At 41.5% G+C, this 22461-nt stretch overlaps 1 protein-coding gene across 1 annotated transcript in view; it reads right to left on the bottom strand.

Moving 5' to 3' along the window:
- Window positions 1-22461, bottom strand: part of LOC120438785 (NACHT, LRR and PYD domains-containing protein 12-like) — a 38555-nt gene that overhangs the window by 3016 nt on the left and 13078 nt on the right. Inside the window, exon 3 of the mRNA XM_039609216.1 lies at window positions 9779-9955. Coding sequence (XP_039465150.1) covers window positions 9779-9955 — 177 coding nt within the window. The remainder of the gene's footprint in view (window positions 1-9778; window positions 9956-22461) is intronic.

Raw genomic sequence — 22461 nt, 5'->3', positions numbered from 1 at the left:
ATAGCACATGAAAAAAAACTCTTAATACACCAAAGAAACACATGACAAGCAACAGGGGTGGGTAAAGGGTGAGAGACAGCCGATGTAGAATGGAGGTTCATCTGGTGAGATGCGATCTTGTGGAAGGTCTGCCATCATCTGATATCCTGGTGCTGCATGAAGTCTGCGACAGACAATGCATTTAGCCAAAATCCTTCTTATGGCAATGCTTGCACCTGGAATCCAATACCTTTGCCGCAATTCGGACAGCGTGTGGTTACGTCCACCATGCCCTATTTTCTGATGTATATATTGAAGCACAAGGTCAGAAATATGAAGATCCCTAGCTATAATAGCGGGATGCCTTGCCTCTTCAGGCATAGCTGCTCTACTAAGCCTACCTCCCACCCTCAACACATCATTCTCAAGCTTAGGATTAAGCTTATAGAGCTCACTACTCTTCTTCACCTTTTCACCCCTCTGCAACCTACTGATCTCATCTGAATATGTCCTCATTTGACAAAAGCAAAGAACTGCATTCTCTGCCTTGTCAAGCTCTTCTACCGAGAGAAATCCTTTAGCAGCATGGTCCTTGACAGTCTGCAACAAATGCAGACTGTCATTAAACAAATGCACAGACTGCACAAACCAAATAACTCCAACTCACAAAGAATTACACCAGTTACTATGCCAAACTACAACATTGGCCTATGGCATAAATTAGTGCATAAACCATATTTCAAGTTACAGTCAAAATACATCAAAATGACTCAAGCTGCGTCCAAGCTGCGGTCAACAGAAGGTTTCCCCTCGTGCTCACCCTACCTTTCTGCTCGTCAACATCAGGTGCGGTGAACAAGTGAGCGCAACCACATTTATCACCTAACACACCCATGAGTCACGCCCCACACCCGTGGACCAATACAGTGAGTGCATTTAAACCAACCCACTTAATCAAAAAAGGAACAACTCACATGGCTCCTACAGTGGGGATGCAGAACAAGAACCAAAGATGAATGTGATGCTGAATCAGCAGAAGACTTGGACTCATTTGATTCCAGTTTTGATATCATTGATTTCAAGAGCTTTGTGATTGTAGGAAAGGGCTGGTAGCTCTGAGAGTCACACTCATGAGGTGTTTGTGTGGAAATATCTTTTCTCAAAGAAAGAAAAAGCCCTGGTCCTGATGCTTTGGGAGGGAAATGATTGAAGTGTGCTGTGAGGAACTGACTGGGAGATTTTCACACATTTTCCAGTCCTCCTTGGAACAACAGGAAGTTCCCAGCATATGGAAACAAATGTTAAGTGTCCTATGGCACTCAGTGATGATGGTGCTGTGGCCCCACCACCTCCACCTCTTTTTAAAGGAACTAACTGTTATCTGAAGCTTCAAATGGGACTAAGACTTCTTCCACTAGGTGGCAGTGTCTGATGAGAAAGTGTTAGTGCAACTTGCCTGTAGTCAAAAACAGGAAAATGCAGGATTTGGGCTGAAATTGGAAAAAGTGGTTAGCACTAGTGCCTTAAAGTAAGAAGGTTGTAGGTTGAAGCTTGTTGGCCAGATGGGTCTTTCTGTAGAGGTTGGATGTTCTCCCACAGTCCAATGAAATGCTGCTTAGGTTCATTGGTGCTTCTAAATTGGCTGTAGGTGTGGATGTGAGAGAGTGCCTCTCTGGCTGTATCCCAATTCAGGGTCTTCAGCCTTAAAGGAATTTTAAGGCTGATTATGTCACAGCGACGCAACGAAGGCTGTCCCAATTCAAAGGCTGCTTGAAATGCGGCCCTCAAATGCGTCCTTCATTTCCCTGAATTTTAAGGATGGGTCCGTGTATCCTCCATGGCCCAACATATCCCAGACTTCATAGCGCAGCAGTGGGTGTGGATAATTTTGCAGAGAAAAAAAAAAACGGCGGAAGAGGGGCGGCCAAAAAGTAAACTTTTAAAAGTAAGTACTGAATATTATATCACTTATTTATGTGCAAATGTTGAATAATGAAGAACATTAAAACATTACTGTTGGCCACATGTTGGCAAAGTTATTTGCCATTAGTGATGTTTGTACTTTCAGCATTTACTTGGTTTTAAAGCCTTTACTTTAAAATATACGCCGTTCAATAGTCGACCTTAAACTTACAGAGAATGTGATGATTTTATGGATAATTAAAGTCAGTCATATATCCACAAACACAACAAGCTGGAAGTCAGTGATGCTGCTCGGTTTGCAGTCCTGAATATCACGGCACAAGCAGGATTCACTGCACTGTTAATGTTAGCTATGTTATATTGCTGCCTCTGTTCGGTGGTGTCGAGCCAAACGGACTTTAACGTGTGTTTGAACGAGCTGACGGTTCACTCGTTAAGCTGAAAGAAAGATGCTTTAATCACAGGAGTCACACATGTGTCCACTGGACCATCTGGGAACTCTTCTTGTTTAGCACTCGTAATAACACAAACACTAAATCCTCCTTCTCTTGTGCTGTTTTGTAGCAGTGTGTACACCTGAGACTGTCACCTGTCTGTCTGTCCTGCACTCTCTCTCTGTTTCTTTCTCTCTGATTGTGGAATAAAAGTATGAACATGTATTTATAAGTTACACTTGTGTTTGAATCCTGCAGCTTATCACACATTTGATTTCCATGTGTGACGACTGCAAGTGTCCAGAGTGAGAACAGACTGAGGGACCCACTGCTGCACATCATCTGTGAGGCTTTGCACCCCTGATGATCCACCAGGACAAACTCAGCAGTGTGTGAGGAAGAGGAGGAGGAAGAGCCAGCAGCAGCTGGCAGATGGAGAGAATAGACATACTGTTCCCTGTTTGTGAAGGACTGCTAGGAAAGTTTAAAAGAACTAATTGTCTGTCCTGAATCAGTCTTATTAGGTAATGTTCAAATAATTATATCATTCCAGTGTTTTCAGTGTGGGAGAAAGTACTCAGGGCCTTCAAGTTACACACTATGAAAGGCAGAAACAAGTTTAATGTTCAGAAACCTAAAGTATGTATCAGCAGCAGAATGGAGCTAAAAATAAATGTTTGTTTCAGTTCTATAATGCCAACATACTTAGAAAGAACAACATTTGTCTCTGATATATAATCAGTGTTGGGTAGGTTACTTTAAATTAGTAACTTAGTTACTTTTGATAGAAGTAACTAGTAATGTAACTCAGTTACTTCAAGTTACTCGTTACTTTCAAAGTAACTAGTTACTAGGGAAAGTAACTTAATTTTACTCAGAATTCTCTTGTTAATGTGTTGCTTCCGTAACTGGATACCCAGCAAGATTGCCAGTCTTCTAGCTTGCTTACTTGCCACAAGTGCACTGTGCCACCTACCAATAGAAAGGAAAAAATAATGTGCATATTTCCACGAGAGAAATTCCATGCCTGGACCGGCGCCCATGATGTCACAGCGTCATGTGCGCTTTTTACATCCAACACGAAAACTGCAGTCGTGGTGCTTTCGATTGTACTCAGAACTCGGAAATTCTGCCTTCCGAATAGGAAGATGTAGGTAACACCAGACTCCAGATGAGGTGCATACAGGGCTGGACTGGGACAAAAAAAAAACAAAAAAAAAAAACGGCCCAGGCGTTTTGACTAGAGACCGGCCCGCCATTATAGGAAAAATCATAAAGCCTTTGAATGAAAACAAACGCCGTAGAGACAGTGATGTATACTGTTTTGAGGCATCAATCTATCAATCGTTTGTTGTAAGATTCAGATAATTATTTTTTAAAAGCGAGACATTTTAAATGAGAATAAGAAAGAAAAGTACTTTGTGCCCCCCTTTCCCTGTTAATGCCCTATCTGCCCCCCTGGCAAAGTTTTGCTAGACCCGCCCCTGCACAGTTACCAGCTGTCAGCTAAAGGATCCTGGTGTTATTTCTCAGAAACAGTTCATAACTTCCCTTCAACTCATTCATGTCACCTAAAAGGTAAACCTGTTTCTCCATCACCTGTTCAGCTCTGATGATTCAGTAAGGACATCTCCTGGTTTCATCTTCATGTTTCCCTCTCACCACATATCCAAACCGATATCATGACCAGCAGCTTTACAGCTGTGGCTCCAGCAAACTTCAGCTAAAACTAGAAGGTAATATTAAATAAATTCTAACAACAGTTGATCAAGCTTAAACGTGTAGCATGTAAAAGCCACCGAGTAACCGCTAAGGGCCTGTATACTACTCGTGCAAACTTTCAGGCCCAAAGCTCTTGCAGGAATGAGCCCAGAATAAACGGGACAAGAGGGTCAATATCAGCCAGATACGTTAAAATTTATTATTAAAAAAACAAAAAAAACAAAAAACAAAACAAAAAAACAAACAAAAAAAACCCGACAAAGGGTTTTCAATAGGCCTAAAACATCACAATAAAGAGGTCACTAACGACCACAATATAGTCTTTTTGGTGCAACCTGCCAGCAATGCAACTATCACCTGAGGGCTTGCTCTCCCCCAGCGGTCCCAGATGCTCGTTGCTTTCAAAGAAACAAATCCACCCCAAATTAATACGAGCCCAACAGAACACTTATCGCATGCACTAAGTGTTTTATTTCAGGCAATAATTGGTGGCACTAAAATCACTCTAAATAAAACTTATTCACCACAAATCCACACGGAGCACCTCTAAAAGACCTAATTTCCCTAAGGTAAGAGCCCAGCTCAGGGATTGCATATTGCCCGACTAATATTGCACCAGCCCAGTAGAAATAAAAAACAAACCCAGCATAAGAAAAATTCAGTTTTAAAAGGTGACCCTACTCTAAAACCAACTTGTGAGAAAAACGCAACAACAAGGAGAAGGAGGAAAAAAACAGTGACAAATTCACATGTGCAGCCTGTCCTGCAGGAGGCAATACAATATAAATTAGATTTCAGTGCATAAATATACTTTTTTTATTGTCAAATATATTAAGTTAACCTACCTCCAGCTGACTACTATATTTGCTGCACAACTCACTTGTGGTCTTCTAAAATCTACTAAAAACATGAAATACAATAAACATCAAATACATTTCAACGTACTTAAAAAAAACACTAAAAGAATAACAGCCTGTACCTTGAACCTCTGCTGTAGAGTAGTGATGTGTCCTGTGTGTCGAAGCTTCGAAACCTGTGTCGGGTAATCTCGGGGGACTTTTTGTGAAGCACGTATCGAGGCTTGCTTTGATTACGTATGCAGTGACGTTCTAGGCAACGGAACTGTCTCGCCGGTTTGCGCCAGATTCGAAATAAAATGGGCAGCAAAACACAGCTGATTCCCCCATCACATTGTGTTGGGGAATTTGATTACGTACGTGCTACATAGTAAATTGAGCGTTTCTTCTTCGATGGAACCAGCAAGGAAGAGATTTGTTAAATCTCATCTCTTCTAATAAAGTATGCACACAGTAATAAATATCACAAAGATAAGTACCATAATATAAATAAACAACACTACAGATCATATAATCTGATTTCTGTCTTTTAGTTTATTAAAAAGTGAAGCACCAAACACTAGTTTGTGTCATTATCCAGATGTACATAAGCATGATTACACAGTTACTAGGGGTTGATTTTGATTATCTATAAAAATCGATTCTAGCTTGGATAACATGATATCGATGAATTAAAATCCTGAATCCATTATTTATTTTTTATTTATTTTGCCCGAAATGCCAGAATCTAAGGTTAAACCTCACTAAATTTCAACCACCACCAAACAGCTAGAACATTAAATGAGAGCAGGAACACGGATTCTGCCCAAAGACGCAAAAACAAAGCGCGGACCCGCCGACGGATCAGAATCAGTGAGATGTCGCCTTTCTCACCAGACGGCACGGACACGGTCGGGGCTGAAAGCCGACAGCTCACTGATTCTGATCCGTCGGCAGGTCCGTGCTTCGTGTTTACGCCCTTTTTGCGCTGATTCTGAAGCTGCAGGTTTTATTTCTCTCCAAACAATATTGACTGAACCAGCAGCAAAAGGAGATCCAAACTACGCTTCACATAAACATCGTCATGAATTCCCTCTGACTTTTACTGTTTTGCTTCCACCACGATAAAATCACACTTCATGCACAGCTCTCTCTCTCTCTCTTACACACACACACACACACACACACACACGGTATACTTTAAGAACAGTTTCCCATCTAAAAATCTGTTTTCTGCATTATTCGCTTGCTTGTTACGCACAAGTCTACCATTGTTTGCAGCGCTGTAGGTCACTTTCTGCTGTTCAGTAGGCTACTGAACAAATTATAACTTTTTATAATTATGCAAAATTGCAAAACGCTTAGCTGTGTCTCTAATAAAACCTCTGTAACTTTGCTCTGCTTCACTTCAACAGCATCAGGTAATGTTCCTATGTTGATTAATGGTTTTCTTTCGTTTGTGATCTACTACAGAATATTTTTATAAAATCCAGGAAGGAAAATCACCTTCACGTCTTTCTGTGTTCTGTTTTATCCTCAGCTACTTTGACACAAAGGCATCTGCTGTGATGCTTACACCTTTGATAAAGTCTTGCAAGTGTCAGCTTTATTGTTATAGATACAAAAATATGGAAATGTACTGATGCATGATCTGAATTATAATATTTCTGACTGTCTGAGGCAAATTTCCCCGATTCGAATCGATTCTACAAATCAGTGATGATACCCAGCTCTAACAATTACACAATCATACCAAAACTCTGTCCTGATGGTTTCCACTTTCTCTTTTGTATCAAACTTACTGAGACAATATTCGGGATAAATAACCATGAAAACAATTTATTTATTCAGTTTAGAGGTTTACACATCACATCATTATAATCACAGAGCCTGTTTCACTTGAATTATCCACTTGATGGCGCAGTAGAGCAAATGAATCATCACAATGCTTTGAACCATGAGTCGACCAGTTGGATGGAAAGCTTCAGTTCATCACGAGGCTTCATCTCACCATCACTACTGTAGAGATTTACAACAGTTTGTGTAGCAGACAATTGAAACTTCTCAGGCTCTTCACCTTCTCATAACCATTGTTCACAGCCGATCCTCAGTGCAAATGAGAGAAGAAGGGCACCTGCTGCTACTTCCTCTTTTATACCCTGCCTTGGGTCCCCTGGGTCCTAAAGCCTTCCCCATTACAAACGTGCTCCTGTTGTTAAACACGACCTCCGCTGGTTTCTTCTTTCTGGCGCAAAGTGGGCGATAAACAAATAAGAGAGCCGGGACTTGCGACAGAAAAGCCGATCAGCTGATCACTGATCAGTTTCATGATTGAAGTAGAAACAGGAGAGGGAGGGGGAGAGAATGAGAGAAGAAGAGGCAGCTGTGCAGCAAGGACACAGAATAACTCCAGCTTTGTATCTTTTTCATTCTAGCTGAAGTCCGTGACAAACTGTGTTCCTTTTCACCTCAATACGAAACGCGACGATTCCATTTTTTAGGGGATGGTTGGAAACTCTACTAACTAACCTTATGAACAAAATAAAGTTCAACATCAGTAACATCATAGCACCCACCCAGCTGTATAGAAACTCTAGAACTAGAAACATGCTAGCTAGTGCCCAGTACGAAAAAGTCAGCATAACGAAAATAAACTCCACCTAAACTTGGTTTATATCTGACCCAGATAGACTGCAGGTCATAACCTGTGTGAGTACAAGAAAATTATTAGAATGTAATGTGTTAAATTTGTTTAGATCACAGTAATAAGGAAGGATTTGTCTCTGTGTTTCAGTTTGGTTTAGCTGTGGCCTGAGAGTGTGTAATTCTTTAGAGAGAAAGGAATTTTTTGACACTGGGGGTCTGGTGTCATAAAAGGAGACAGGAAGCTACAGTTGGGGGTTGCTGATGCTGATGCTTGTACCCTTAATAAAAACTCATAATTGCCATTACTTAGAAGCAGGGTTGCAGGAGACTCTCCACCTTGTCTGTAAATGTAAGACAATGGCCCAGTGAATGCAGAGTGGGGGTCTCAATATTTGTAATATGTTATTTCTGTTTTGTATGTTGTGTAGAGGAATTTGGTTTAACTTGGGTGAGATTACTTTTATGACCCCCAGGAAGTACGCATACAGAGACACACACAAACAGTGCTTTGACTGTAACGACGCACCAACACTTATATGCACGTTCACTAACGTGCACACACATACCAGGTATCCGCACACAGTCATTCACGTGCACTCACATAGGCACATGGGTACGCGCACACACAGGCACTCACGTGCTCGTGCACACAGACACAGACACAGAGTTTGGAGCACTCTGTGGGGGTTTTATGATAGGGCTGCTACTATAAAGCTGGTTGTGACTAACAAAGAGGTGAAGATTTTGCAGAGGGACACCGGCCTCGTCTTCCCTTCTAGAAGTGCATGCTTAAATAAAGATGAATAAAGATTTTGTAAAAAATAATTACTGAGTTCCGGTGCATTTCTGGAGGCCCGAGGAATAAAAAGAACCGGGGTAAAACTGATTTCCCAACACCTGTTACCTGAAATTCAGTTCACCTGACACTCGGACCGGCGGCCGCCTCAGGGCTCTCCTCCTCCCCTTTCCCTCATCCACCTGCTGGCCTCCACCACTTGCTAATGTTACTGAATCTGTGGAAGTTCCACGATAGCCACCACACAAAGTAACAAATAACGACCCGATCTAAATCCCAGTAACGAGTAACGCGTTCCTGATTTTGGCATAATAACTAGTTACCGTGCTCGTTACCACAATAATAACGTAGTTACTGTAACGCGTTACTTAATAACGCCTTAGTCCCTACACTGTATATAACACACCTATATATGCACTGTCAAAGATACTTGTCTTTGAGTGAAGATTTAAGGTGATAGGAAATATAAATAACTGCAACTTGAATCTTTACTGAAGCTCAGTTTTTGACACAGAGTTCAAGTTCACTGCTGTAATAACTAATGATGATTAATATAATAACTATCATATTGGCCACATTATATTTACATTACCAAAGTGATATGACTTTAGTCTCATGAACAACATTAGCTAATTGTTATTTACAAGCTAATCTTAAAATGACTGTTCAGTACAGAAATGAAGCCCAAAAATCATGTTTTACTGTCCCGTGGTCTCAGCCTCAGATACTTATCAAATCACACAAAGCTCATGTAGAAACAAACAAACAAATGAACAAAAGATTTTCTCCTTCATTTCTGTCAAACAATGCTGTATGACATATTTCCAGCTGTTAGTATCATGGTTGCTAGGCAACCTGGGCAGCGCGACGGGGGCTAGACCGTCCCATTTCACAAGCCTACAAACCTCGCACTTCCGGCCTTAGTGGTCTTTGAGTACGCGGCCCTTGAGGACCGTTGAGGGTGCGTACTTTAAGGCTGCAGACCCTGAATTGGGATACAGCCTCTGTCTCTCTGTTGGCCCTGTGATGGACTGCTCACCTGTGCAGGTGGACCACGTCTCTTGCCCTATGACAGCTAGGGCACAGGCTCCAGCCCTGTGAGCCTAAGCTGAATAAACATTGGATGATGTGTGTATGTTTGTGTTGGACTGCTGTCTGTAAAGCAAACGGCCATTTTGGTTTGGATTTCAGTGTCAGACAGACTTTAAGGTGGAATGAAGAGTTTTAGAGTTTCACAGTCAATTATCCACTGGAGGAATTTTCTTATTCTTTTAAGGTTTGAAATGTGAACATTGTTCTGCTACAGTCAATGGACTAAACCAGAGAAGAAGAAAACAGACTTTACCATGAAGATCCTTATGTCAGCCTTATGTCTGCAGTTTAGTGTCAGCACAACTTTCACATCATATTCATCTCAGCACAACTAAAACATGGTGACTGACCTTAGAGTTTCAAGTTCACATCTTGGACTCTCCAGAAAACGACACAGCTGCTTCACTCCTGAATCCTTCAGGTTGTTGTTGAAACTCAGGTCCAACTCTCTCAGATGGGAGCGGTTGGACTTCAGCGCTGCTGCCAGATAATCACATCTGATCTTTGACAAACCACAGCCCTTCAATCTGTATAAAGAATGAAAGATGTAAGTTTATTAGACAGTGTGCGCTTGAAATCATTCAGTGTTTCATAATCTGTTCAGAGCTGAAGAAGGTTCAGAATGTAGAAGTTTAGAAAATGGAAACTCCAAACAGCTGAAGCCAACAGGAAGCAGCTTCAAACAAACACAACAAGAGAAAAAACTCTCAATGTTTCACATTAAAGTCGTACATTTATCATAAAAACATGAAAAGGACATGAAAAAGTCATGTGTTTCCACATGGCTTCACTTTTAAAGGTGAAGTGTGAAAGAAACGGACATATTTGAAGTCCAACACCTTTTTCCAGTCACATTATTAAAGCAGACAAACTACAAGCTCATTTTCATTCCAGCAAGTCATCTTCTGACCTGGACTAACAACACTGGTCTCTATATGCAGCTGGCTGTCACACCAGTGCTCAGGGACCGTCTACAAAGTGCAACACTGAAAGAACATCACACACAAATTTGCTTCAAGCACTTTCACACAAACATCTACTGTCATTATTTTCACCAAACTCTGTGGATCCTTTATTGGAAATTCAAATGGGATTCAAATGGTCAGACAAAAGAGGGTTATGTTGAAATATGATGAAATGTTGTGTATTAGCAGGAAGTTATTGAATCATTTTCCTCATAAACCAAACAAAATGATTGACAAACATGTTTTTACAAACTCAGTGCTGGACTTTAATCAGCAGATTCTCCAACACACACTCTGACCACAGGCCAGGCCCAGGGGCCACACACAGCTGGGCTCCATCCAAGAGACGGGAAACGAACCAACACAATAACATAGAGCACCATTTGATCTTCTTACATTTTAGCTCTTCAAACCAAACACAGTAAAAACATGAGCATATCTATTTCATGATAAAATGACCTGACAGGTAGAATAGAATAAAGTGGTGGTGTTACAGCCGGCCTTTCTCCCTTCTGCTGCCGAGGCTGCTAGTCTCTCCCAAACTCAGCTACAGGACTTCCAAATGAATGAAAGCAGCAGAAGTGGCTTTACACATGAAAGAGGAAGAGGAGAAGAAGAGGAGAGGGAGGCCACCCTGACCATCACTCCAGCTGAAAACATCGCACTTCCATTAAAGTTGGTGAGAAAATGTTGAGCAGGATGAGCTGCTGGCTAATCTGGAGGCCATAGCAGCAGCTCACAATCACAATGGATTTCCACTCATGAAAAAGCTCTGGCTGCTTCATTTCTCATTTCATATCAGAGACTTTAAAGTTTCAGTGAAGCTGGACTGTGATGCTTCCTTTCCTTCATATTCCAGTGAGACCTCCATAATGATTTCAGCTGTTCTGTACACACACTGTGTGCCCTGTATGTCTAATTATTGAAGAAGGAAAAGAAGCCGAGCATTCAAATCCTGCTGGTGAGGGTCCATCACACATCTGTGCCCAGGGCTCTGTAAGCTGAACATGGAACCATGGAGCCATCATGGATTTAGTGTGAACAATAAAATAGACAGTGATGTTTCCACATCTGATCCACAACATAATGACATTAAAATGATGTGATTACATGGAACTGGCAGATCCTGATTCAGGCTCCAGTCTGCAGTCACGTCAGCCATCATGTCCCACCTTCACTGGAGGCCATCTTTGGCTTTATTGTCAAACTCTGCTCTGACTGGCTGGCCTAAAATCCCTGTTACCCATAATGCAACAGGCGTCAGACATGGGCAGAAAGAGTGTGAGATTTTTTACAAAGTGTAAACAGTTCTTCTGTTTTTAATAACGCTTAGCCAAAGTGAGAGAAAAAGGAGCTTTATGGAAGAAATAAATGTGATGAATGAGTCATTACATCCACACCTGAATCACAACACTCCAGTAGGCGCAGCCATCGGCCATCAGCTGTGCAACACTCACACAAATATATCAACTGTGTTTAATATTTAGTCATGTAGATCATTTATGTGCTTCAGCTCTTCTTACATTTTACTGCCAACATGTTTCAAAAGGAGCAGCTTTTACTTTGAAGGCCAGCTGTCTCTGTTTCCTGTTTTCATTGTTGGATAATGGAACAAGTCGATGCTTCAGTGCGTTGAACTGTGTTACACAAAAATAAGAAAAGTTTTCACGTTGTTCAGGCAGAATTGAGCGTTGAAGAATGAATTCACACGTCAATAAAATTTTCCATCAGCACAAGCAGGACAAAGAAAGCAGGAAATACTCTAAAACTGCCCTTTCTCATTCTACAACTTCAACAACTGCACATGAATTATACTTCATACGCAGACGCACAGTCTCTGATTGCTCTGAAATCTCACTGACAGCCAATAGAAATAAAGTAAAGTCCAGACTGACCGGGTCTGTGGGGTTAGGCAGTGAACTAACCCCAGTGTATCATATCTATCTAATAGACTCCAATTTGTACATGTAAATGGAGAGTCCTCTTCACCCACTAAGGGCAATTATGGAGTTCCACAGGGTTCAGTGCTAGGACCAATTCTGTTTACATTATACATGCTTCCCTTAGGCAGCATCATTAGAAGACATAGCATAAATTTTCACTGCTATGCAGATGACACGCAGCTCTACCTATCCATGAAGCCAGGTAACACACACCAATTAGTTAAACTGCAGGAATGCCTTATAGACATAAAGACCTGGATGGCCGCTAACTTTCTGCTTCTTAATTCAGATAAAACTGAGGTTATTGTACTCGGCCCTGAAAATCTTAGAAATATGGTATCTAACCAGATTCTTACTCTAGATGGCATTACCTTGGCCTCCAGTAATGCTGTGAGGAGCCTTGGAGTCATTTTTGACCAGGACATGTCCTTCAATGCACATATTAAACAAATATGTAAGACTGCTTTCTTCCATTTGCGCAACATCTCTAAAATTAGAAATATCCTGTCTCAGAGTGATGCTGAAAAACTAGTTCATGCATTCATTACTTCCAGGCTGGACTACTGTAATTCTTTATTATCAGGATGTCCTAAAAACTCGCTGAAAAGTCTTCAGCTAATCCAAAATGCTGCAGCAAGAGTACTGACAGGGACTAGAAAGAGAGCATATTTCTCCTGTTTTGGCTTCCTTCATTGGCTTCCTGTTAAATCCAGAATTGAATTCAAAATCCTGCTCCTCACATACAAGGTCTTAAATAATCAGGCCCCATCTTATCTTAATGACCTTGTAGTACCATATCACCCTATTAGAGCACTTCGCTCTCGCTCTGCAGGCCTACTTGCTGTTCCTAGAGTATTTAAAAGTAGAATGGGAGGCAGAGCCTTCAGTTTTCAGGCCCCTCTTCTGTGGAACCAGCTTCCAGTTTGGATTCGGGAGACAGACACTATCTCTACTTTCAAGATTAGGCTTAAAACTTTCCTTTTGCTAAAGCATATAGTTAGGGCTGGACCAGGTGACCCTGAATCCTCCCTTAGTTATGCTGCAATAGACGTGAGCTGCCGGGGATTCCCATGATGCATTGAGTTTTTCCTTTCCAGTCACCTTTCTCACTCACTATGTGTTAATAGACCTCTCTGCATCGAATCATATCTGTTATTAATCTCTGTCTCTCTTCCACAGCATGTCTTTATCCTGTTTTCCTTCTCTCACCCCAACCGGTCGCAGCAGATGGCCGCCCCTCCCTGAGCCTGGTTCTGCCGGAGGTTTCTTCCTGTTAATTTTCCTTCCCACTGTCGCCAAAGTGCTTGCTCATAGGGGGTCATATGATTGTTGGGTTTTTCTCTGTATGTATTATTGTGCGATCTACTGTACAATATAAAGCGCCTTGAGGCGACTTCTGTTGTGATTTGGCGCTATATAAATAAAATTGAATTGAATTGAATTGAATTGAACTGCTCACGCTGCGTTCAAGTGCATCACTGGAATTGGATCCAACTTTATCAGTTTCTGTTTTGAACATTTCTCATTTCCTTATTAACTGTATTAAACTCTGTAAATGAACTGAGAACTATTTCGACATTTGAAACAATGGATCATTTTCCCATTCACTGCTGTACGTTAGTGTATAAATGAATGTTAGACTGGCCTCCATGGAAACACTTGGACTGGTCTCGGCTGCCTGCTTTCTGTAGTCCTTCCAACAGAGTCCTTTCTCTTCTCCAGCTTCTGTTTGAAATCCTCTCACAGAACCTGGATCCTGCTTTGTTGTAATGTTTGGGCCTGTGTTAGGCTGTTCTGTGTTCCTCTGCTTTAACACACACTTCACCACAGCAGCTGTGTGGGTTGTCTCTGTAACAGCCATATCAGCTTCTGATACCATGAACATCATCACAGCTCCTAACGTCACCTTTATTAGCTTTGACATTCATTCGTTCCATTCAGAATGGCGGCGCATGTAGTTGCAGCAGCTCAGTGTCCCACCGATCAGCGCTGTGTTTGGATATTTTTGTACGCCTTGTGTTTGTTTCTGTGTTCTACCAGTCAAGCGAATAACATCTATAGCCGACATGATCTCCTCAAGATCGGAGTAAGTTACCGTGAGAGTGTGACTAGCACATTTGTCCGCCTACACAAGATACCGGTGGAAATAGCAAGGAGACCGGATTCCCCATGGATTGTTATCCCTCCGGGGTGGAGGCGCAGGTGGCATCGAGAGAAGGAGAAGGCGAGGCTGCAGGGCCGGCGCACTAGCCAGGCTATGGAGGCAGCCACTCAAACCACCGCTCCCCAGTCTATTCATCGCAAAAACCAGATCCCTCGCGAATAAGTTGGATGAATTGAGGCTGCAAATAGCAGCGTATAACTACATCAAAGACTCATGCATCCTTCTTATCAACAAATCCTGGCTACATCAATCCATTCCGGACTCTGCTATTGAGCTAGCAGGTTACACCACACAGCGACATGACCAAACAGTGGACTCCGGTAAGCGCAAAGCATGGGGGCTCTGTATGTATGTGAACAACAGCTGGTGTACCAACACAGTGATAATCAGTGTTGGGCAAGTTACTTTGAAAAAGTAATTAATTATAGTTACTAGTTAGTTATTCAAAAAAGTAACTGAGTTAGTAACTGAGTTACAATATTCTAAAAGTAATTACTTACTTGAAAGTAAAAGTAACTAATGCGTTACTTTTAAAAAAAATGTTTTACCTTTACCTTTACCTGCTCCCTCCTATACTGATGTGGTGTCTGTGGTACTGCTGAGCTTTTCAAAAGAAAACTGTTTTACGAGTTAAGTTTTCCTTACTGACCCATCCCATGCCCCTGTTATTTCTTCTCCAGATCTGAACCAGTGTAAAGGTTGCAGTTTAAGGGCCTGAGGTATGAAATTCTTTTCAGATTAGCTGTGATCAATATTTTTTGGATCTTGATAAATAACAATTAAAGCTGTAATGGCTCCATTAGCATTTTGTGTAAATGTTTGTGTGAAATTATAGCTTTAATGAGGTCTTTCTACATTATTTTTAGTTGTAAAGTATGTATATATGTACATATAGTATATATATTTACAGTACAGTATGTTATGTTTGTTGACATGTTTTCAGGTGGAAGCAGAATTTGTGAGGAATACTACTGCTCCACTTGTTCCAAGGCTTTTTGCACAACTTGACCAATACACTGACCAGCTCATAAAAGTCTTCAAGAAAAAAGGAGGTGCTGCAGGGAAGAAAATTAGACAAACTTTGGCCCCTGCCACACAGGTGCGTTATTCTGTTGGTAGCAAAATATTATGGCGTCATAAGATCACTTTCAAATTTAAACAGCTAGTGTATGGTAGCTGCACAGCCACATTATATATGTCCATAATGGAGGTATAGACAAACTAATATATCATCTACTTTGCATACAAAAATTTATCTTTAACATAAAAACATTCACTTGTGGTTTAACCCGAAATTGAGGGATCAAATTTTACTTATGTTTAGATAATTTTAATTTTCCAGAGTTTTGAGTACCAAACTTTGTCTTGCTTAATATAAATGTAAGTACACCCTGCCCAACAGGTTAACTATTCATGTCCATGTGATGATTAGTTGGTCTTGTGTACACGTCTATCTGTGCAGTGGATATGTCATTCATTTTGCATATAATGTGAGTTTGTGTCATTCTGAAGTATTTCTGTTTTCTCTTCCTGTATCTCTGCCACTCACTACAGAAGGAAACTATTGAAAAGGGGAGGGAGTGTGTCCTCAGTGCACTACTTCTTTACATGAAGACCCAAGCATCCTCTTCAAAGAATACCTGGTTGGTAATTTTAGTTTAGTTTTTTATCTGTATTAAACCAAATCTTGAATAACTAATGTTGTTGCATATTGTAATGTTGTTGTTGTTATAATTTGCGTGGAACGTGTTTAAATGTTTTGGGGAATCTTCTTGTATACCCAAATTATTTATATATTTTGTTGCGTCTGTAGTCTAAAATAGTGGCACACTGGGGTGCATGTTCCTAATTTTGTGTTTACTTCATTAAAGGGTAGCTTTGGCTTCTTTTTTTTCTTTTTTTTTTTAAACTGGACGCCATTTTTCTATGTTTTTGTGTCTAATTGACAAATGGGTTTGGTTTTTGTACTCTCCGTTGTAAAGGATTCTGATGCTAACGCTGTTCAAAGGGAGCTGGAACAAATTACCCTTGCTCTCTTCACCATCGAAAGAGCTGATGCCAGCACTCCTCCAGCCAATGTGGGTATAGCCATTGAGGGTGTTCTGCATGACCTGGAAGACATGGCGTCTGCATGTGCACTCTTAATGGGTGGGATATATGCACTGAATCTCAGTTAAAGTCGCATGTTTTCTCTGAAGCAAGGTAAGAGGAGTGTTGCTTACTTTTCCGTGGAGTTCTGGATCCTGGCGGAGGAGTCGGGCTGGGAGGAGAAAGCACTGTGTGGAGCCTTCCTCAACAGCCTTAACGAAAATATTAAGCGTGAGTTAGCAACCAAGGAACTACGTAAAGCTTTGTCTGCTCTAATCAATATGTGTATTAACTTAGACGACCACATGTGGGAGTTCGGCAAAAGAGCCGGGGATGGTCGGCGGCCTGCTGGGGGCACGGTTACATCTAGGGACCTTCCTACTCTGATGTGGAGAGGTGAGGAGGAGGAGCAACACGGGGATGAAGAGCAACCCATGCAGCTCGGCCAAGCCAAGCTTTCCTCCTCTAAACTGGGCCTCTAAACTTTCTTTTGGCTCTCAGCGAAGGCGGTTGCATTTTTTTCCTCTCCTCTCCTCTCCTTCCCCTTATCTTCCCTGCTTAGCTTCTTATGTCCTTGTCTAGTCTCCTGTTTTTTTTGTATTACTTTCCCTGGAACACTCTCTCACAGTCTGTGTCTAAAACCTAAAAGAGAATTATGGATTTGATCAACTGGTCTCTGAATGCTATTGACACCCTTTTCTCAACGAGAAGTCTGGGCTCGGGAGAGCCCGAGTGCCCTGGAGTGACTTTCCTTGCCGGATACACGATGGATGGGTGGCAGAAATGGAGGATCGTGTGCCTGGCGGGACTGTTGATCGAGGACGCTGAAGTTATCTACCTATTCGGAACCATGATAACAGGGTTCTTGCTGATCGGAGCTGGCCTGGCCCTGGCTTATCGGAGAATTAAGAAAGCGGAACCGGCTGTTCAAACCCCCACAAGGCTGCCCGCTGGGATTGAATCGATGGGACGAGGTGCTTCTTAGAAAGGGCTCACGGAAGGCAGCATGGTTAAGAGCTTGGAGGCGCTTGCGGCTGCAGTGAATACTCAGAATAACAACTCTGAGCGGATAATTGGGATACATCAGGGAAGAATCCGCTCAGAACAACACCCATTGGGCGGAAGCTGGAATACATCACGGATCAGTTGGCTGTGGTCGTGAGGTCTCAGAATCTGCTCTGTGAGCAAAAGAGTGACAAGACCACGGAATTGAAGGAAAATAACATCATGGAGAAACTGGCAGCTATCCCACAGGAGATTGAGAGACCAGTGTCGGAGTGTTAAAAACAGCTCGAAATTCTCATGAGTTGTTTGTAAAAGAAAAATCACCATCATAATGCGGCTACCCTTCGGCGCCAGCTGTGGGCTCAAGGCTGGAGCTGAACAAAAACTCCCTGATAACAACTGTGTTGAGTCTGTTCCTTCCCGTTTACTTAGCCTGGCAGGGCGAAGGACACTGTCTCAGCTGAACTCTGGACATACACACACACACGCACACACATACATATACACTGATATGCACACACTGATCCCCCCTCCCCCTCCAAACGCCTTTGACGCTTATTCCCCTCCGATGCTGACGGTGGATCATGGAGACCAGCGCACAGGCTGCAGGCCCGGATGTACTGTCTACATTGGATGTCTCTTACCCTTTACCCACCCCTGTTGCTTGTCATGTGTTTCTTGGTGTATTAAGAGTTTTTTTCATGTGCTATGTGCAGAGGTGTTTTTTTTTCTGTTCTCAAACTGATCTCCCTGTTGGAGCTCAGTCTGGGGGGAGTTATTTTTTTTTTCTCCTTATCTTTCCTCATGTTGTGCTTTTCCATGTTATACCTCTCTGACCTGTCTTCCTGTCAAAGGAAAATTGTGTATATGTGATCAGTTACATGAAAATGTGCTCTTTTATTATCACTAAGCAAGTGCCATGTCTACGTGACTTCTGTCATGAACTCTTCTGTGATAAACAACTTACAGCTTCCCCTTTCTGTAAGAACATGCAGACTTAGAAAAGGGGAACCTCAGCTCTGAGTTCTTAGAATAGCTCTGTTACCTTTGTACACACAGACATACACACACACACATGAGTAAACTTGTATAAATAAAGAGTGCAGACGGTGACAGAGCGCGAGTCCGTGAGTGCCTCTTGCGTGTACGAGCGCTCTGTGACCGTCCTCGCGAGTGAAAGACAACTGCAGTATTTGTGTTTTCTAACTCAGGTGTCTTAGCTGAAGAAAGACCGGGGTGATTCTTAGAAATCCCCTGTCATTTAAATTGGTCCTTCGAGCTTAGAGATGGAAACAACAGACACGTTTCTGTGACTCCAATGCAAGGTCTGACTGCTGCATCCTGGCGTCGTGGGAAGCCAGCACCGAAGTCTGTCGACAGCCCTCTCCAGGTAGAGGTGAGAGTCCTGGGACGGGAATTCGGGTCCAGGCCGGTGTTAGTTCTGGTCCACGATGCTGGGATCCAGCGAGAAGACTTGAACAACCAGCAAAAGACGACTGAGGGTGAGAAAACACTGTTTAGGTTTAACCCGCCGCAAGGGTCCAATAGGTTTAACCCGCCGCAAGGGTCCAATAGGTCTAACCCGCCGCAAGGGTCCAATAGGTTTAACCCGCCGCAAGGGTCCAATAGGTTTAACCCGCCGCAAGGGTCTAATAGGCCTAACTCGCCGCAAGAGTTTAAAGAAATAAAAACGTTTTAGACTGGTTTTAGAAGTAGCCGCAATTACTTCGTGACAAAAAAAAAGAGAAACGCGCGAATGTCTTTGTCTATATGTGTTTTGGAAGTAAGTTGATTTTACAGCACAACACCCTGCTGAACTACTTCCATTGTTTTTTGTCTTCTTTGTGTATCCTGCAAAAGCCCACGTACTGGTGACAAAGGGGAAAAAGGTTGAGTTCCGTCTCATAAAACTGACACCGCCCTGTGGATAGCACAGGGTAGAAGGGCGTGTCAGCAACCACCCCTGAGTCAAGCATACCAGAGAAGGCTCTGCAGTTCTGTGATAATGGGGAATCAGCCCACAAAACTCACTGCTGACGAGCAGTGGCTAGAAAAGAAATGTCCAGGCGCCGGACAATTCAGTGCTTGTAGATGGAGAAATCCTAAGAAAACAAAATGTCCCACTTGGGAAGGAAAATGCAGCCCCTGAGCATTAACACATCTGAAGGAGGCTCTTTAAAAGAAGCAGCTAGGCGAGAGGAAAATAAAAAGATAAACAGTCAGAAAAACAGAACTTAACTGCAAGTTTAGTAAAACCAGAAGACGAGACACTGTGCAGTCCTCGTAATACTTTATTACTCCACCACCCGGTCCTGCAGCCGCAGCTGCAGCACCACCCATTATACACTCACCCATATCAGGAAGAACATAATAATTCCTAATAGAATGAAAAATTAGAGACCAAAGTAGAAGTTTAAAAAGGGCTGGATACAGACCCAACTGAATACATATAAATTCAAGAGGAATAAAGTGGAATAAACAAAAGGTTAAATTAAATTAGAGCTTATCTCTACTGTATTCAACCTAATAATAGGAAGGAAGGATAACAACCTGTAAATTGGTATTAACAATGAAACATAGTTTGGATGACGACCATGCCCAGAATGAATAGAATGAATGAAAGCAGATAATTCACACGAAGACATATTAAATAAAATAGAGAGATGCATAAGGTACATTAAGGCTGTGTCACTGTTTAGCCAAGGAAAGTGTGTGAAAAGAAAGTGTGTCTCCAGCTTGGGAGGGGGTGAAACTGCCGATCACCCCCAGGCCCTGATGGATACATAATAAAATATAAAATAATAAACTATTGTATATTAGTAGTATAGTAGTATATTGTAATATACTATTGCTGTTATAAAAAAAAAGGAAAAACAAAACAACAATAACATTAATAATGATATACTATTTATAATAAGAGGCACCTCAGTCAGTTATGATTTGAGGTGGATAATTGTTAAAAGTAGTCTGATTCAAGCTTAAGGTTTGCTCAAACTCAGTACAATGATATATGAGATGAAGAAAATAAGGAAAATACCTAAACTAATCAGGTGCATAGAAGCACTTGACCTGATTGAAAACCTGTCATCCTAGATGAGACTTTGTTGAGATGAAGAGCAAACCTATACTAACAACTAATAAGCCAAACCCTGTGGACAACAGCTAAAGCTACAGGTTTGAGAAGCTGAATTAAATATGTGGACAATACTAAGCTGATGAGCAAGTTACACATTTTTATTTTTTATTTAATTGTTATTTTTTAGAGCAGAAGCTGCATGATATTAAAAGCTCACACATGCAACTGTCTGTGAGCTCAGTTTTTTCCTCACACTTCTGCTTTGTTTCTGGCAGCAGCTTTTTCTTTTTTCTTTTTGTGTCCCGACTCATGTGTGTAAAGCGTTCATGCCATCAGCAATTTGTTTTTTGTTTTTGTTTGATTATTTTGTTGTTTTGGAAACAAATTTGTGATCATGCCTCTGGATCACAGTGACACATAATGATTAGGCATATGATTTGCTAATGCCTAGTTTTAGAGCTGTGAGCTATGAGCTGTAAGCAATGCCAAGTTTTCTTTTCTAACTTAAAAGTTTGAACTATGTGAGATGTATGAATTCTTTGAAAAAATAGAAACTGCCTAAAATGCCTTAAGTAATAATGTAGTGTTGCTTCTACAAAGAAATAACACAGAAGAAGCACACTTTGATCATCAGAGTACCCCATGCAGTGACTTCAATTTTAATCTAAGCCAATTTGTCTTACCTGATACATGCGAGACAGCTCTCATATGTTGGAATCTTACTGTCACAATCTCAGCCAGGTGCTGACATTTACAGCAACCCGGTTTCACTGATATTTTTGTAGACGGCTCAGCGTCTAAAAATAGCCTAGGAAGAAACTCTGTAGGTTATGCAGTAACTACAGCAGACAGAGTCATAGAAGCGAAACCGCTCACATCCTGACACTCAGCTCAAAGTGCAGAACTTACAGCAGTAATACGTGCATGTGAATTGCACGCAGGCCAAGATATATACACAAACAGTCAGTATGTTTTTTTCAGCAGTGCATCACTTTGGAAAAATTTGGCAGAACAGAGGAATGATTACATCTACTGGACACCCAGCACAACATGGAAATCTTCTGAAAACACTATTAGAAGTAATAACATTGCCAAAACAGTTAGCATTATGTAAATGTGCTGCACATCAGAAAGATAAATCAGAAATAACTAAAGGCAATAACTTTGCAGATTAAGCTGCTAAGGTAGCCGCACAACAAACCGTAGACACATTAATGTCTGCATCCACTATGCAAATACCACTTGATGTACTTAAAGATGAACAAAAAGCCGCACCAACTACAGAACAGAAGAAATGGTTAAAGTGTGGAGCACAACTAGAAAATGATCTCATGACTTGTGAAGGAAAACCAGTACTTCCCAAGTCACTACACAGAACAGCAGCATTGGTGACCCATGGGGTGACCCATGTTTCAACGGGGGGAATGGTCCAAGTCATAAACACACACTTTTATACTCTAAATTTTGAAACTTCAGCAAAAGAATTTGTGAGAACATGCATGATTTGCCAGAAAAACAACTCACAGGGAAATTTAAGGCCTAAAAGAGGACATTTCCCCACACCACCTCATCCATTTCACACCATTCATATGGACTTTATTAAATTAAGTGAAAGTCAAGGCTCAAAATACGTTCTAGTGATTATAGACGTATTCTCAAAATGGCCAGAGATTTATCCAGTGAAAAAATCACATGCAATCTCAGTTGCAAAATGTCTATGTAATCATTTCATTCCTTTCAATGTCTTAAGAAAAAGTAATAAAATGATATTAATTACATGTTTTAGTGTGTC

Source organism: Oreochromis aureus, linkage group 3, assembly GCF_013358895.1.
Source record: "Oreochromis aureus strain Israel breed Guangdong linkage group 3, ZZ_aureus, whole genome shotgun sequence".
NCBI lineage: Eukaryota > Metazoa > Chordata > Actinopteri > Cichliformes > Cichlidae > Oreochromis > Oreochromis aureus.
The sequence above is the reverse complement of the archived record's forward strand: the minus strand, read 5'-3'. Positions and strand labels throughout refer to the sequence as shown.